Below are 17,795 nucleotides of genomic sequence, written 5' to 3'. Positions count from 1 at the left end.
GAGTGAGTTCCAGGACAGCCAGGGCTACACAGAGAAACCCTATCTCAAAACAACAACAACAACAAAAAGAATGTGTGTAAGCATATGTAAAAAATGTGAACTTTCTATTCAGACTTGGATTCCATCCCAGAATATCTCATGAATATGCAAATGTTCACAAAACCAAAATGAAGCACTGTTGCTTTCAAGTATTTCAGATAAGAGATACTGAACCTGCACTGTGCATCTCACTTAGCAAAGAAGACAGCCCCTCAAAGAGGCAAAGAATGAGCCCTTAGAAGCAGGAGATAAGGTGCTTACAACATTCCATCTGTAGCCAGAGTTGGCCCTCTAAAGCTTGATAACACCATGTCTTTCAGTCTACCTGCAAATATCTTAAGTTGCTGTTGCTTATCCCAGATCCGCAATGTCTCAGCTTCAGAATTTATACCAGGAAATTCCCTCAATAGCAGTGCATTATATTTACATGTAAGATGCCCATTGTTAACATTTTTCACTGGAGAAAAGTAAGGCTCAGAGAAAAAGAATTTGGCCCAATCAGTTGAAGGGTTAGTGATGCAGCTACAGAGGGGCCTGCGCCTCGAAGAACAGAAGGCCAAGGAGCCCCCTCAACTTTCTTTTCTGTTTTACCATAAGTATCACCTCCTCAAATCCCTGAAAAAGTTCTCCATTGGAGGAGGAATGAGATCTCAAAGGTACTGTGGTGGTGATAGCGACGGCGAGGGGGGAGGGCGGTGGGCGGTGTCAGTATATAAGGCTGCCACTCTCCTGGCCCACCTCCAAAAAGCCTTCACACTCCTTGAGTCTTGGCATTTTGCTGGTAGCTATCTTCAGACAAGGTATTCAATCCCAGTTTCAACATACAACCAGAAAGATTTTTTTTTCAACACATGGTATCTCCATATAGCCCTAGCTGTCCTGGAACTCACTCTGTAGACCAGGTTGGCCTCGAACTCAGAAATCCACCTGCTTCTGACTCCTGAGTGCTGGGATTAAAGGCATGTGCCACCACTGTCCAGCAAAGAATTTTGATTTAGCTAATGGGAGTGGAGGTTCCACTCTGGGTCACTCGGCTTCTAAGTGTGGTGGGGAAATGGGACCACGTGCATCTGAGGAGCTGCCCTGGGGCTCTGTGTTCCCCCTTTCAGTGCTGTGTAAGCATCAGAGCTAGGGACAAGAGCTTGGGGGTTTTCCAGTTGCTCTCCCTTGAAACAGGCTCCCAGGGACTAGAGACTCTATGTCTTGCCATCCTTTAAGAAAGCTGGTGCATTTATGTATACTATCATACCATCTGCTAACAGTGAAACTTTGACTTCTTCCTTTTCAATTTGAATCCCCTTGATCTCATTTAATTGTCATTTAGTTCTAGGTAGAACTTCAAGTACTATGTTGAATAAATAGTGAGAGAGTGGTCAACCCTGTCTTGTCCCTGAATTTAGTGGAATTGCTTTATCCATCAACGTAATTTACCATATAAACAAACTGAAAAAAAAAACCCCACATGATCATCTCATTAGATGATGAAAAAGCCTTTGACAATATTCAATACCCCTTCATGTTAAGTCTTAAAGGGATTATGGATACAAGGTTTGTACCTAAACACAATAAGGCAATATACAGAAAGCCAATAGCCAACATCAAATTAAATGGAAAGAAACTTAAAGCAAGACCTCACAAAGCACTAGCCCAGTCTATTTGAGAAATTAACCTCTACGATGGTCATGATAAGCCAGCAGGACCCAGAACCCGCAGAAAAGAAGGGTGAAGCTGTAATGACCAGTCATTTCATGTATGCATTTCAGGAACCAGAAAAACTTAGTCTAAATTAAAAACCCGCTAGTGACTGGTTCAGATCATAAAATCCCTGGATTATTGTCGCCACAGCAACCAGAGCCCAGCTGTTGGCCAAGATAAAGGCAGAACTGCAGGAGGGCGGGGCCGAGGCGCCAGAAGACGCGGAACCTTTGTGTGAGTCGATCTGTGTTGCTGACCGGAAGCTCCTGGGTGACGGCCTGTCGGCTGCGCGCCGGCGCCGGAAGTGGAGCGTTCTGAGCTGCCACGTCCGAGGCCGTGGGTCGCCGCTGCTGCAGCTATGGTAAGTGTTCCGTATCCCTGCGATAGTCGTGACTTTGGGGCAGACCACCTCTGCGTCCTCAAGGTTTGCGTGTCCTGCCTCGCTGGGTCTCGGAGCGAGAGTTTAAGGCAAGGCCACTGGGCCTTCCGGAACTCAGAGGCCCGGGCTGCGGAGCCACCTCCTGCCCATCTCGGGTCTTGTCCTCCAGGACTGGAAAAACAGCCAACGCTATCATAGGATCTACTGCCTAGCAAGCCCTTAGTGCGTTCCCACGATCGCTCACGTCCCCTGCCTGCGCGTAGCCTGCGGAGCAGATGCTGCTCTCATCAACACTTGGGCTAGGCAGCGGCAATCTAAGATCCAGATTCTCCTAATCATTCCGTCCTGCCACCTACTATCTCAGCAAAGGAGGTGGAGGGATCAGTTGCTGGGACACAGGACTCCCATGTGTGATGGTCCCTTCGGGAAACTGATGGCAGGCCTAGCCGAGTGACCCCAGGGCATCGTTTCGGCTTTTTATTTTTATTTTTTATTTTCGAATTTACATGGTCTCTCTGGTATGTCTTCACCGCACCCCACACCCTTGACACTAAGTGAATGGAACTCTGGAACGTCTTAGACCCCGGTTGGCGCAGCGGTGCAAGGAGCTGCCTCCTTCTGTTGGCCTTTGGCTCTTCTGTTGCCAAGTTGGGGAGACTCAGACACAGGTTCATTCTAAGTTTGTAGCTGCTGTGACTCTGATGAGCTGAATTCTTACTGTGTTCCAGCAAGCGCATAGGTACCTTTATAAGATGCTCCGGAGGACTGCTCCAAGAGCTTTAAAACACATAGCATCCCAAAAGTGTGGATCATAACCCATGGCTGCTGGTTAGGAATGGTCAGAAGGATACCAGCTTTCCAAGGCCCTGTGGGTCACCAATAGAAAATTACTTTTCCTTGTGCCAGTCGGGATTGTGGGGATTCTTGGTCACATCACCCACCTTATATTGGTATGTGTTCGGGAACGGGGTTAGAGGGTTAATAGTTAGGTTTGTTGCCAGCGGTGTGGTTTTGGTAAGGGTGTTTTCTTCACTGGCACCTTAAATTGCCTAGTTTTTCTCTTGACTATAATTGATTGCTCCTGGTGCCTCTCCAGAGCTCACGGGAAAATGTCATTGTCTCAGGCAGCTGCTACTGCTGTGTCTCTTCTTTGCAGACACTTTTCAGAACATTTAGAATTCTCAAGGAAACACACACTTATTAAGTGTGTGCCTTCTGAATGCCTTGCTGTCATACTCTCCCTGGGTCTACCTTTCTGAAAAACAGCCCAGGCTATTGGAGAATTCTTGATCCAACCTCTTGATCTTCCAGAGTGTTTGTACTGGAAAAGGTGACTTGTTGGAAATGGTGAGAAATGTCAGTCTCAGATGGAAGCCACCTTTTCAATCCACTTTTCTCTCCCAAGAATTTAATAGTGGATGAGCAAAGAAAAAAAAAACTGTGTCTTTGCTCTTTTATTAATTTAGTAGGCAGTTACTGAGATCTTTCTATCTGTAAAACATTGTGCTAAATAACTTAAAGAGATTCAAAGCTGAGGTGTGTGATGGTGCCTGCCTTTAATCCCAGCACTCAAGAAGGCAGAAGCAGGTAAATCTTGGGGCTGGAGGGCAGCCTGGTCTATGGAGTGAGTTCTAGGCCAGCTAGACCTATGTACTAAGAAAGACAGTGTGTCCAAGCTATATAGTTTCAAGGAGTTTACCTTCTCCAGCAGAGAAGTAGCATAAAGTCCTATAGCTGTCCATGGCTGTTGTGTATGTCAGAGTCTAGCTAGTTGGGGATCAAGGGAGGCTGATTTAAAACAAATGGGGAAATCGCTGGTGTCCATGACAACTGTTTTTGGCCTCTACAGACTATCAGACCTGGGTCCCACAAGGTGAAAGACTAGACAGGCCTTTCATGGTTCATAGTGGGCCAGAGAGTAGCCTCAGAGGCAACTAAAGTCAAATCTTGTCTTGTATTATAACCCGTTCCACGTAAACTGTCTGGGCCATCAGAATCGCTTGCGTTGCAGAAAGGGAAGGTGAACTCTGTTCCTGCTTGGTCCCACTGACTAAGACTGTCATTGCCCATTCGAACCTTTCCTGCTTGGATCATATCTTCTCTCTGAGCAACAGGGTTCTCATCCCTTAAAGCAGCTGTGTATCCCCTTCATCCTGGGCTCTTTCTGCCTACACATACCACAGTATGGCTGATGTGGCTACTGGCAGGTTGTTCACACATGAGCTTCCCTGAGGCAAGAGCTGCCACTGCACACTGTGCAGTCCTTTACACGGTGCTTAATGCAGAGAAGATCCTCAGCCGGAAGTAAAAATGCACATGTGTAATCCTGGCATTTGGGAGGCTGAGGCAGGAGGATACTGAGTTCAACACCAGACTGAACTACATAATGAGAGCCAGTCACACAAAAAATAAAAAGGAAGTGTTTATAGAATGAGCATGCCAGTGAATGAAGGAGTGGATGCCTGTAAGAACTTCAGAAACAATTGGTGCTTTAATGAGATGACTGTTGTGACTGCTGCCAGTGAATTCACAGAATATCTTTGGTTCTAGGTGTCAGTAATTAACACCGTGGACACCTCTCATGAGGACATGATTGTAAGTATCCACGCAGCCCTTCTCCTGGGCCTGGACATGGGCATTCCCCTCAGTAAGCGTTTACTGTATATTAGTTCCCAGCAGGCCATAAACCTCTGGGGTTTAATCATTTTCCTACTTGACCTCTGAGCTGACAGGTTTTTGACAATGGCTTATCTTTGCTGTGAGAACCTGGTTCTGCTGTACAGTTCAGGCCCTTCATGGCCAGCACAGCACCCTGCTCTGAGAATAAAGCTGCAGAGGTTTGACAATCAGTCGTCTTCCCACTTGTCTTTCTCCTAAGGCTGTTTCTTAGCTCTATTGAAAGGGAGTTAGGGAGGGAGTAGGAAGCCTGGCAGCCATAGTGAAAGCGGAGGGCAGAGGCTGATAATACTCCTGCCCCAGAGAGTCATTCGCACCAGGCCCTTGGGCGCCTCGGGCGTTTCTTGATAGCCAACACAGGGCACAGAGTCGAGCTGCTAGGGAAGGTCCAGAGGTTGAAGTATCTAACTGAAAAACTCAGCATGCTTCCTGGAGCCCAACAACGCAGGCAGCCTTGAGCAGGGCCCAGGCCTGGTGGCCTGTCTTTCCTGTGAGGTCCCTGGCCTCCACAGCTGACCGGCACTTGCTTGGGGATTCTGGTGAAAACCTGTGCATCTTGCTGGTTTTGGTGGTGAGTCTAGCTGTGAGACCACTTGGCTGGAACTGGCATGGACCCAGGGGCCGTAAGATCCAGTCTAAGCACCCCTGCCAGTATCCACGTTGGTTTCCTCCTGAGGACCAGATAAGGCAGTATAGTAGTTAGAGACATTTTCGTGCTCTCTGAACTTGTCATCACACCCTTCAAGGACACATGAAGCCATTGTGCTCCATAGATCCTTCTGAAGATATGGAAACTGAAGGTTAAAAAAATAAACTAATTTTCCAAAGGTTGTATAACAGATACGCTAAGGAGATAGAATTTCCTTCTTAGACACTATGCCTTCCTAGCCAGTGTGATAGTACTCTGCTGAAAAGGGGTTTAAATGGCCTGGAAGCCTACTTACCAGGAGAGCGGGGCCTGACCCAGTGGGAAGGTGACCCTCCAGAAGAATCATTTTCCTTGAGTCGAGAGGTGACAAAGGAACATTAAGGTCCATACAGCACTTCCTTTGAGAGGTTCTGACTGCTCCAGGTGACAGCTAACTCTCCCTGAAGCCTGATTCGGGTCTATACTAGGCCCTGGCTTGGGCGTTAGCCACGCGTCCTGAAGGCTTCCCTAGCTGTCCTCCCCTTGCAGCATGATGCACAGATGGACTACTATGGCACCCGCCTAGCAACCTGCTCCTCGGATAGGTCCGTCAAAATATTCGATGTGCGGAATGGAGGGCAGATTCTCATCGCAGACCTCAGAGGGTAAGTGTAAACATGCATGGAGAAGGCCGTGAGGTAGCTGGATCCTCAGGCCTGGGAGGAAGGGGGTGAGCACAGATTCACAGCAGTCCCAGAGTACATTCAGCTGTGAGGATGCTTAGAGCCCAGATGCCTCTGCCCTTAGCAGAGGTGCAAGTAAGGGCACGGATACATTCAAGTATGATCCCCAGTTCTCCCACCAGGAGACCTGGGAAGTGAGGCACTTTGTTGAAGCCCTCCTCTGCTTAACCCAGGGCCCATCCTCAGTATCTTTGATGTGGGTGACACTGCCATGTTTAGAAGCAATGAATACTACAGTACCAACCTGCACACATTTATGCATTTCACCTAAAGTCTCATTGAAGAAGTATGATCATGAGATGAACTTACTTGGGACACATGTGTAGGTTCACATGTGGCAGTCAAGAGACAATTTTGTGGCGTTTTCTCCTTCTTTCCATGGCTTCCGGGGATTGAACTCTGGCCGACACAGCAAGGGCTTTACCCACTAGGCCATCTCGCTGGGCCATAAAACAAACTTTACACATCCTCTTGTTCTGTTTGCCTGTAGCAGATAGATGGCCAGGGATTATTTAAACGGTGTTTGCTTTTCTCTCCCCCTCTAGCCCTTGGGGTCTTGGCTTATTTTCACAGTCACATCTCTGTTTTCCATCAGAGGTTTTGACATAGTATAGGTTCCTTACCTGGGTACCTGGGTCTGCTAAAGTTCTGTGAACAGGGTGACAAGTTTGTTAAACTGGGACAGAGAAGACAATCACATTTATTTACATGACTCTGAATTTCTCATTTCCTTCTATTGTGGATGTAGGCTGGAAACTCCAGTAATGACTGTAGACTGTCACTATGTCACCAAGAAAAGTCAGACATGTAATGACTGTAGACCTGTCACTATGTCACCAAGAAAAGTCAGACATGTAATGACTGTAGACCTGTCACTATGTCACCAAGAAAAGTCAGACATGTTTTCATCTTACATGTAGTTGTCTGAGAAGATCGTTGGTGCTCATTATGACTTTGAAATTACACATTGTTAGACCTGCCACTTGTTACTTGGTTTTGGCAAAGAGGCAACTTAATGTTAAGTAAATCATTTCAAGATGCAGAGTTCTCATTCTAAACCTAGTAGAACACAAACCAAATTTAGGTGTGGTGGCACATACCTTTTGTCCTAGCATCTGGGAGGATCACAAGCTCAAGGCTAACCTGAGCTACAGTATAAGACCCTGCCTCAAAAAACTAAGACAGTGGGAACATTTTGTTGTCTCTCCAGAGGGAACTGGTACTGTGTGTCCCCTGACCCTCTGAGCAGCCTCTGACTCCCTCCCTTACAGACATGAGGGGCCAGTGTGGCAAGTGGCCTGGGCCCACCCCATGTATGGCAATATCCTGGCCTCCTGTTCCTATGACCGGAAAGTCATCATCTGGAAGGAGGAAAATGGCACTTGGGAGAAGACCCATGAGCACTCGGGACACGACTCCTCAGGTATGGAGAGTTGGTGTAGGAAGGTCTTATGGGTGGGAAAAGCCCCAGCTCTGCTCACATCCCAGACCCTTCTCTTGTTGTAGTCCATCCTTTGGACATTTGTTGGCTTTTTTACTAGTCTACCCACAGCAGAGGTCAGTCCCCAAGACCGAAAACCTGTCCAGAGAAAGAGGTTTGGTAAGAACAGTGAGGCTGAGCTGGGCGGTGGTGGCACACACCTTTAATCCCAGCACTTGGGAGGCAGAGGCAGGAGGATTTCTGAGTTCTAGGCCAGCCTGGTCTACAGAGTGAGTTCCAGGACAGCCAGGGCTATACTGAGAAACCCTGTCTCGAAAAACAAAAAAACAAAAAACAAAAAAAAAAAAAAAGTGAGGCTTTCCAAGGCTCAGCCTTGAATTTCTGGGTGCCCCTCCTCTTTGCTTTGTGAAGACAGACAAATGCTATTACGTGTTAATTTGTCCTCATTTGGCCAAATGTCAACAGGCTGCTGGCAGTCCCTGTAGTTTTTCTAAGAATGTAGCAGAATAGTAGATGTAGGATGAAACCCTTCTCACTGTACCTCCTTTTCACAGTGAACTCTGTTTGCTGGGCCCCTCATGACTATGGCCTGATCCTGGCCTGTGGGAGTTCCGATGGGGCCATCTCACTGCTGACCTATACAGGGGAAGGCCAGTGGGAAGTGAAGAAGATTAACAATGCTCACACGGTGAGTCCAGCCCCTGCCTGTTGCATGGGAGAGAGAGCAGTTGCTGTATTAAAGTCTTCTGTGCTCCTAGGAGGAGAGTGGGTGTCCTGGCTGAGCAGTGGCTGGGGAGGGTTATAGGTTATCCCAAGGTAGAGGTGGCACTGGTTTCTACTAGCAAGACCCAGGTTGGGGACAGAGGCGTGGGGGTACTTTGACCAGCCACCTGGCTACAGAAGCCTGAGGCTGATAAGCACTGTGGGTCCCCAGGACTCAGTGAGTTGTAAAGAATGGCTTAGAGATCTAGTTCCTGTGCTTTCTGATCCTTGGAGCTTAGGTATGAAATAGGCCAGAAAGCATGGTGTAAAGTGGAGACTCACGTTTCTTGAGCCCCTAACTGGGTGTCCTGTAATTCTCAAAAACACGTACACATGAAAGAACAAATGGATGGGCATGGTGGCAGACTCTGTTAATTTCAACACTTGAGAGGCAGAGGCAATTATTAGTAAATGTTGCTATGAATGTTTATGGGTTTATGTTTATTTTTCTAATCCCCTACCCTTAGGTTTCTATCGTCCTATGAAACACTTGGGTCATCTGGCAATTTCATGTTTGCCTTTTTGCATTTTCTATTAGTGTATATTCATTGTGTAAAATTACAAGTTTGGACATTTTCATACATGCATATCCTGTGGTTCGATCATATTCACCCATTACCCTCTCTTGTCTCCTCCTCCTCCAGATAATCTACTTCCTCTTCCCAAATAGTCTCTTGTCGGTATTACCATGTCTTGGTTTTTTATGCCTATATGCTGTATATGAGAGAAAATATGATAGTTGTCTGAGTCAGACTTGTTTCACTTAACATGGTGATCTCCCAATCCATCTATTATCCTGCAAATGAAATACTTTGATTCTTCAGAGGCAGAACAGAAACTCCATTGTGTACCTAGGCTGTTTTCTCTGATGGTGTACATTGTGCTCCAGATAGTAGCTGCTTTGAACAGTAGTAAACGTGGATGGGTGAATTACTCCCATGCTGTGCAAAGAGTCCTTCGGGTATACATCCAGGAGTTGTAGAGCAGGATCCTGTAGAGTTCCTATCTGTAGTAGCTGCACTAACTTACAACCTCACCACCCTCACCATTGCTGCCAGCACTCTGTAAACATCTTTCTCCCACCTCATCCACCCTGGAGTTTGCGGCTGTTTTCTTGATGGCTCCTTTGCCTGTGTTTTTATTTATATTTCTTGAGTAACTGGACATTGTTTTGTGTATTGATTTTAGTTTGGGTGTGTATACACATGAGTACAGTGCCTTTGGAGGCCACAATCATTGGTTTCCCTGGAATTTGAGTTGTGTTCTGTTTGGTTGCAGAATCTCAGTGCTGTAAAGCTCCCTCTTTGTACTGCTTTTGCTAGTTTTCCCCTTAATGTACTACTTATGTTTTGTTTGCTTTTGTTATGTTTCCATTTACATTTATTTGATTTAAGACATTTTCTCAAGCTGGGCAATTGCAGCTCACACCTTTAATTGTAGCATTTGGGGAGCAGAGGCAAGCAGATCTCCAAGTTTGAGGCTAGCCTGGTCCATATAACGAGTTCTAAGACAGCCAGGACTACACAAAGAAACCCTGTCTCAAAAACAAACAAACCCAAAAAATACATTTTATTTCCCACTTAATTGTCTTTAGTAATTTATTGTTCAAAACTATAATACACACACATATGTTATTTTTCTCCTTGCTGTGGCAAAATCTCTGGCAAAAGAAACTCTAGAAAGGAAAGGCTTATTTTGGCATAGTTTGGCAGTAGCCTGTCAACTGGTGAGACAAGGTGTCACATGGCATCCGCAGCAGTCAGGAAGGAGAGGGGGAGTTTTGGGGGGGCTAGTGTTCAGCTCACTTTCTCCTTTGTATGCAGTCCAGGATCCTAAGCCCTTGGGATGGTGCTGCTTCAGTTGAGTGTTCTGGAAATGTCCTCGTAGACATCCCTAGTTGTTTGTTTCCAAGGTGATTCTAAATTAAGTCGGTAGTGAAGATTAGCTGTCTTAGTCTCCATGTGTAATTTCTGCAGTTTCTCTTGCTGTTGATTTCCAGTCTTGATCCATTTTTTATCAGAAATATGACATTATTTCAGACTTTTGAACTTGCTACCACTATGTATCTGAGGCCCTCTCTTTTCATATCAATTGATCATGTGACCTTCATATTGTACTATTATTGCCTGGTTTCAATTCTGTTTGCCTGATTTCTTAGCCTTTCATTTTTAATGTCAGTCTCTGGAGCTAAGGTGAGTTACATCAAGCATACTGTTGGTTCTTGTTCAAAGTTAGTCCATCTGTGTGTATGTAGAGTATGCACGTATACATGGTCATACCCATGGAGGCGGATCAGTGTCTGATGCCTGTCACCGTGTACCTTATATGTTGAGAGAGTTTCTCACTGAACCCAAAGCTCACTAATCTGGATAGACTATCTGGCCAGTGAGCTTCAGGGGGTCCTCCAATCTCTGCCCTACTAGTGCAGAACTAGACAAGTGCACATTACTATGCCTGGTTGGTTTTTCTGTTGTTTCTCAAAGGGTTTCTCTGTGTAGCCCTGGAACTCGATTTGTAGACCAGGATGGCCTCAATTCAGAGATCCACCTGCCTCTGCCTCCTGAGTGTGGGGATTGAAGGTTTATGCCACCACACCAGGCTCATGCCTGTTTTTGAATGTGTGTTCTAGGGGTCCAAATTCGGGTTTCCATTCCTTTGTAACAAGCACTGAGCCATCTTCCCAGGCTGTGTATGTAGCTGGGTTGGATTGGTCTTGGCTTGAGCTTCCCTTCTTTCTACCTCATTTCCCAATGTAAATAATCTTAGCCTGATTATTGCTCATCACATTATCTGTGTGCTGTAATCCAAGTCCTGACAACTAGAGGGAAATCACCAGGAGTACATGGAAAAAATTTTTTATTGCTATGCAAGAACATAGCATCATCACAGGTTCCCTCTGCAGATTGGCTGTAATGCTGTCAGTTGGGCCCCAGCTGTTGTGCCTGGAAGTCTTATAGACCAACCATCAGGGCAGAAACCCAATTACATCAAGAAGTTTGCATCAGGTGGCTGCGACAACCTCATCAAGCTATGGAGGTCAGTGAGTTGTGTGGACACCTCTTCTGTTGCTTGTCATTGCTCAGCTACAGTGTACAAGAAGCAAGATCACCTTTCTCCCTGCCAGTAGACAGTCTGTCAGGACTTCCTTTTTAAAACAAACACCTTGCTCTTTTTCTAAGCACTTTGGAGGTATGGTTGAAAGGGCATTTCCTGGAAACCTTAGGGGCAGGTTGATAAGCTAAGTAGAATTCTACTCATTGGTCTCACTGAAGAAAAAATGAAAGGTGACCTTTACCCAAGGTGGAAATGACCAGCCAGCCACTGTATTCCTGCTCTGGTTTCCTCTGCAGGGAAGAGGAGGATGGCCAGTGGAAGGAGGAACAGAAGCTAGAGGCACACAGCGACTGGGTCCGAGACGTTGCCTGGGCCCCCTCCATCGGCTTGCCCACCAGCACCATTGCCAGTTGCTCTCAGGTCAGCCCCATCCCTTTTTCACCCAGTTACTTCCTTCCAGTCTGCCCAGAGGGAAAGGTGGGTAGTAGGCACCTTTAGACTTGGACAGAGAACAGAAGGACCCTGTAGGGCCAGTGTACAGTGAGATGAGCCCGATGTGGCTTGAGAATGAGAATAGCTTTGGTCCCTCCTGACCCTCATGTAGGAGGAAATGGAGGTGCCTTGGGTCCATGTACTAGTCATCCTTCCCTTATTTCCTGTCATCACTGGGATGAGAAATAGGCAAGAACTTCAGGTCCATTAGTGTTTTTATTGGACATTCTTGTTTGTTCATTTGTAAGATAACTGTCCCTGTTCACATAAGAGACACTAGTCAGCCAGGAAGAAAAACAGACTATTTATAGCAATACCCTGGATTCATCCCTGAAACCACAGAATCCAGTCCCCTAGTGAGATGTGTTCAGGGTGAAAGGATCAGAAGCAGAACATTGGAACAGACTCTTTAGTGTGGCTTCTCTGCTGGTACAGATAACTCCCCCTGGGGAGAATGCTTGTACCCCACCATCTCCTGATGCGTCTCTTTCCCTAGGATGGTCGAGTGTTTATTTGGACCTGCGACGATGCCTCAGGCAATATGTGGTCACCTAAACTCCTACACAAGTTCAATGATGTTGTGTGGCATGTGAGCTGGTCCATTACAGCAAACATCTTGGCGGTGTCAGGTGGAGACAATAAGGTATACCCCATTGGGGGGCAGCATATAGGCCCTAGTGGTTTTCACTTGCTGGCATGTATGGTAAATGGTTCCATCATAAAGGTAGATCTGAATCATAGCTCAGGTGCTTCAACCCTCTGAGGTTGACACAGAAAAGGACTTGGTTGCATAGCTGCAGTGTAGCCTGACCACTGCAAGGGGAGCCTAGGGCTCTTTCCTAAGCATCAGCATACTTCTCAGGACTCTCTCCACCTCCTACTTCTGACAGAGCCAAGTAACCACTGGAAAGACCAACCAAGGGCAGAAAGGGAGACTAGGGAATACCTCTGTGTTTTCTGGAACTGGTAAAATAGACTTGAAGTGCTGTGTGACTGTGAGGCTGATCTTCAGAATTTTTCAGCTTGTAAAATAAACTCTGTGCCCGTTAACTAGCTTCCTTCACTACCCAGTCTACTTTATGTCCCTTTGTGGCTAGCTTATCTCATTTAGCATAATGGCTTTCCTTTTTAAAGCTAGACATCTTTAGACATTGTTCATTGCTAAGAGACAAGTACAAACATTTCTTAACCCTGTACACGTAGCCTTTTCTGTTCTGCAACTCCAGAACAGACTTGCAGGCCCCATCTCAAAGGATAGCCATCCTTCTTTATTTCTTTGTACCAGAGTCAGGACCTGATATTAATTGGCATTCCTGAAGTTTGCCTTCTCAGGCCATTCCTCACCCTATATATGCAATAAGGATTCTGCTTCTGTAGCAGGTACAGGTGAGCTACACAAGGCATATGCCCTTCTGAGGAGCCACAGGGCAGTGTTGTTAGAGGATAGCTACCCAGTTTCTTTCCAGGGATAGGCCTTTTCAGCTATTTGCTCTACAGTGGTCCCTCATAATAGTGTCCTGTCTAACTTGTGCTGTTACACTTGGTGACACAGATGGCCCAACCTGGCCTGCTCTTGGCCTCATACTTCCTCTCTCACTGTCACTCTAGTTAGAGGGTGTTCCCTATGGAACAAGGATCAGTCCTTTCCCTGCATTTTGAGAAGTGTAGCGGGTAGCAGGAATTGAAGGCTTTTTTCCTTGGCCTGTGTTTGCATTGAGGATGTGGCTGAAGAGCAGCAGAACAGGCACAGACCTGTGACTTTTGTGTGCTAACTTGCAGGTGACCCTGTGGAAAGAGTTGGTGGGTGGACAGTAGGTGAGCATCAGTGATGTCAACAAGGGCCAGGGTTCTGTGTCAGCCTCCATCACAGAGGGCCAACAGAACGAGCAGTGACGACACAGGCAGCCTGGCCTTCCTGTTACCTGTTCTGGAAGAAGAGTCCCAGTGCTACCAAGATTCCACACCCAGGAGTGCCCACACATGCAACCCTGGGTGTTCACCTGCCTTACTGGGATTCCATGTGTTTAGTAATTTAATGTCCAGCTGAAAGTATTCATGTAAGGAACAAATGACTATTATTTTTAAATATTTTTGGCCATTTTTAACTATCTTTTGGTTCAGACTGTTTCCGAGCTAATAAAATCATATTGCATAGAAACTTTACTGTCATCCCACACAATGAGTGCATCTACCGAAATTGTGCTACTGTAAACATCTGTGTAAACATTGTGCTACTGTAAACACCCATGTTCCAGGCCCCATCCAATATGAAAACAGGAGCTCCACCTGCAAGGGAGCAATAGCCCCTACTCCATGGGACGGAATTGATGACTTCTGCCCTAGACAATGAGATGCTAACACATGCATACAGGTGATCAACCAGATGCCAGGCAAGTAATGTTAGCCCAGCCTGGGCATTCTAACACAATGCTATGGGAAGCCAAAGTTCTGATGCTAACTGACCTTGAACCATGTACCTCCTCCAAGCAGAGGTCTTGGAACCTTCACCTGAACTAGCAGTCACAAAAGCAGCTGCCACCTACTGAAGCCTGCTGTTTTAGTAGACCTTCACACTGTATCTCAGATAGGTATTTGGCAGAAGAGATAGAGGACTTACCTACTTGGTAAGGAGAAAGTGAGGATTAGAGTTCTAGCCTACTTCACCCCAAACTTGGTCTTACCTGCTACAGAACCAGAGAGAGGGGTATTGTTATTTCTCAGCCACAACATAAGTACATAGACTCACACCAAACCTTCGGGTAGATACCAAGGTAGTCGCCTCAGGAGAACCCCAAATGCCGTTGTGCTCACTCCATTTATCTCTTGCTTTTCATAAACTAGGCTTCTTGTTTTGCTGTAACATGTTAAAAGCTGAACTGAAATGAGATGCCAGGACCTTCCCACGGTCTCCCAAGTCACTCCACAGAACCCAAGCCCTCCAGAAATTACATGAAAACCACAACTTCCTTTCTTCCATGATGTGCATGAGAAAAAGGCGGCTGGAAGGACCTTTCTTCTGCTGCTCAGCTTGGAGAGAATGCATGCAAGTCTGTCAACCTAAGGACAAGCCTGGCTTCCTATGCTACTTGCTGTTTTCAACAGAGTGATATGATGCATCACACAGCAATAAGGGACTCTGTGTAGTTATGCCTCTCAGGACCAGGTGAAGCGGTATGGAGCTATAGTAAATGAAATGACTCTAAGAGCTCAGGACTGGAAGGGTAGTTCCATCTCTGGAGTCCACACAGGAGAGTAGTCAGTGGAACAACACACTACTACTACACTGGGGAAAGTTCTAAGAAAGATGATAGGCATGGTGGGCATACTTGTAATGCCAGCACTTGGGAGGCAGAGGCAGGAGGACAGCCACAAATTCAAGACCAGCCTTGTCTATAGTAATGATTTCTACATATTGCTATCCTGTCTCAAACACCATACCAGTACACCTGCAATTAACTTTAAATTTTGCTTTTGTCTTGAGACAGGGTCTATGTAGTTCTGACTATCCTTGAGTTGAATAAACATGTAGACAAGGATGGCCTTGAATTTATGAGCCTTCCTCGGCCTGGTGAGTGCTGGGATTAAAGGCATGTACCATCACATCCACTTTAGGTTTGTTCTTGAACAAACTGCCTTTAAAAAAAAAAGCCAAAGCTGCCTGACAAAAGCCAAAGTAATCTACAGTATGAAAAAGCCTAACATTCTTTAGAGCAGTGGTTCTAAACCTTCATGCTGCAACCCTTTAATACCCTCATGTTGTGACCCCCAACCATAAAATGATTTTATAGCTACTTCATAACTAATTTTGCTACTGTTATGAATCACAAATATCTGATATGAAACTCACACAACTCCTTCCCCGCAAGGGATCATTACCTACAGGTTGAAAATATAAAGAAATGCAGCCTCAAATCCCAGAATGTCCTGCTTCCAGATGTAAGGCATGGTGTACAAAAAGGAGGACAATATGGCTCCACTAACAGTGGTAAATACACGTGCCTGGCCTTGGCTCAGTGGTAAAATGCTTCTCTAGCATTTGTGAGGACTTGGGGTCCATACTCGGACACAGGAAAAAGGTGGGTGGAGTGTACATAGGCAGGACTGAATGAGTTCCACGCTAGCCTGGAATACAGAAAGCAATACTATTTTTAAAAAAATTAGACCACAGAATTAGCAACTAAGGACTTTAAAAATAGCTATTATATTTTCAAGGATGTAAAAGAAAGTGAGCATACTGAGAAAAATACTTAAACTCAGCAAGTGGGATTTCTAGAATATACCCTGGTTGGGAGTACACAGATTAGACAATACAGTTAGAAAGATGTATGAATTTTAACTTATCAGAAGGAACCAAACAAGTACAAGAAAAGGAGATTGAGAATCAACGATGTGGCCTGTGGGGAAATAACCACATGGTCTAGCCTAGGTGTAGCTGGAGAGGAGGCACGGAGAGGAGAAGAAAAGTACAGGGGTGAATATTTTTCCATACTTACAATTAAAACCCTAATGCTCCACAACAATTGGGTACATTCAGAGTGTTACAGCAGCAGTTAGAGACGTACTATATTCACAAGCACACATAAAAGAACAGCCGACTTTCCATCAGAAATCATACAAAGCAAAAAATATCTGATTAAAGAAAACAAATTCCATATCTGTTAAAAAAAATCCTTAAAGATGTTAGCTTTCTGATACTATAATAAATGCCCTAAATAACCAGAGAATTACTTTAGCTCACAGTTTTCTGAGTCCATGTTTCATCCGTTCCTTTAGTGAACATTCAAGATATCAATGTTCTAATTTGGTATGGTTACAGGCACTTACCTGTAATCCCAGCATTCAGGAGACAGAGGTAGAAGGATCAAGGGTCCAAGCCATTTCATAGTAATTTCAAGGCCAGTGAGATACTGTCTTAATAATAGAGAGAACCTACTTAAAAACCTGGGAAGATGGAGACAGGAGTGTCCTAAGGACATGTTAAGCAGCCAATCTAGCCAAACTGGCAAACTATAGGTTCAGTGTCAAAAATAAGGTGAAGGGCTAGAGAGAGAGGGCTAAGAGCACACACTGCTCTTGCAGAGGACCAGCGTTCTCTTCCCAAGCACCAACATCAGACAGCTCCTAACTCCTGTAACTCCAACACCAGGGAATTTAACACCCTCTTCTGGCCTCCATAGCACACAAGTGCACAAAACCATACACAGACATACATGCATACACATAATAAAAGATAAAACTGTGAGGAGGGAGCAAATAAGGGAAGCATTTGATGTCTCTAGTCTGTGTACATACCTGCACATACCTATATACACTCAAAAATAGCAAGCCATGTAGCTGGGTACAGTGACACACATCAATAATTACAGCTGCTCACAACGAGGCCTTGGAAGGATCAGTTGAGTTCAGCAGTTCAAGTCAGCCTGAAAACAACAGCAAGAAGTGGTCCCTGTCTCCCAAACAAGGAGGAAGAGGGGGAGAAGAAAAGGAAGGAAGGAGGAAGAAGTGGTCCCTGTCTCCCCACCCAAAACAAGGAGGAAGAGGGAGGAGAAGAAAATGAAGGAAGGAGGAAGAAGAGAAGAAAACATTCAACAGCAGCAGCACATGCTAGAATCCCAACTAAGGCAGGAAGACAGCCAGACTATGTAATGAGGCCGATCTCTAAATGAGTAAGGCCAGACTTCATTAGCTCCACCTTAAACACAAAGGGAAGAAATAATAAAAATACTGAAAACAGGTATTGGATGACAACCAAAAGGCATCAAGTATCTGCCTCTGTCAAACAGAACAGGCTTTAGATGGAGACACGCCATCAGAGACACCAGAACAGGACAAAGGGTCAATCTGGGAAGACTAACAATCCAAGATGTGACTGCACAAACAGGAATT

At 45.6% G+C, this 17,795-nt stretch overlaps 1 protein-coding gene across 1 annotated transcript; it reads left to right on the top strand.

The window, feature by feature from the left end:
• The first annotated feature begins 2,027 nt into the window (after nt 1-2,027).
• On the top strand, nt 2,028-14,118 carry Sec13 (SEC13 homolog, nuclear pore and COPII coat complex component). Its single transcript, XM_021190767.2, has 9 exons — nt 2,028-2,095; nt 4,664-4,708; nt 5,967-6,082; nt 7,432-7,583; nt 8,156-8,289; nt 11,266-11,399; nt 11,714-11,837; nt 12,406-12,552; nt 13,689-14,118. The coding sequence occupies exons 1-9, from the start codon at nt 2,093-2,095 to the stop codon at nt 13,722-13,724; spliced, it is 891 nt and encodes a 296-aa protein (XP_021046426.2). The 5' UTR covers nt 2,028-2,092; the 3' UTR covers nt 13,725-14,118.
• The last annotated feature ends 3,677 nt before the right edge of the window (nt 14,119-17,795 follow it).

This window comes from Mus pahari, chromosome 2 (genome assembly GCF_900095145.1).
Source record: "Mus pahari chromosome 2, PAHARI_EIJ_v1.1, whole genome shotgun sequence".
Lineage (NCBI taxonomy): Eukaryota > Metazoa > Chordata > Mammalia > Rodentia > Muridae > Mus > Mus pahari.
The sequence above is the reverse complement of the archived record's forward strand: the minus strand, read 5'-3'. Positions and strand labels throughout refer to the sequence as shown.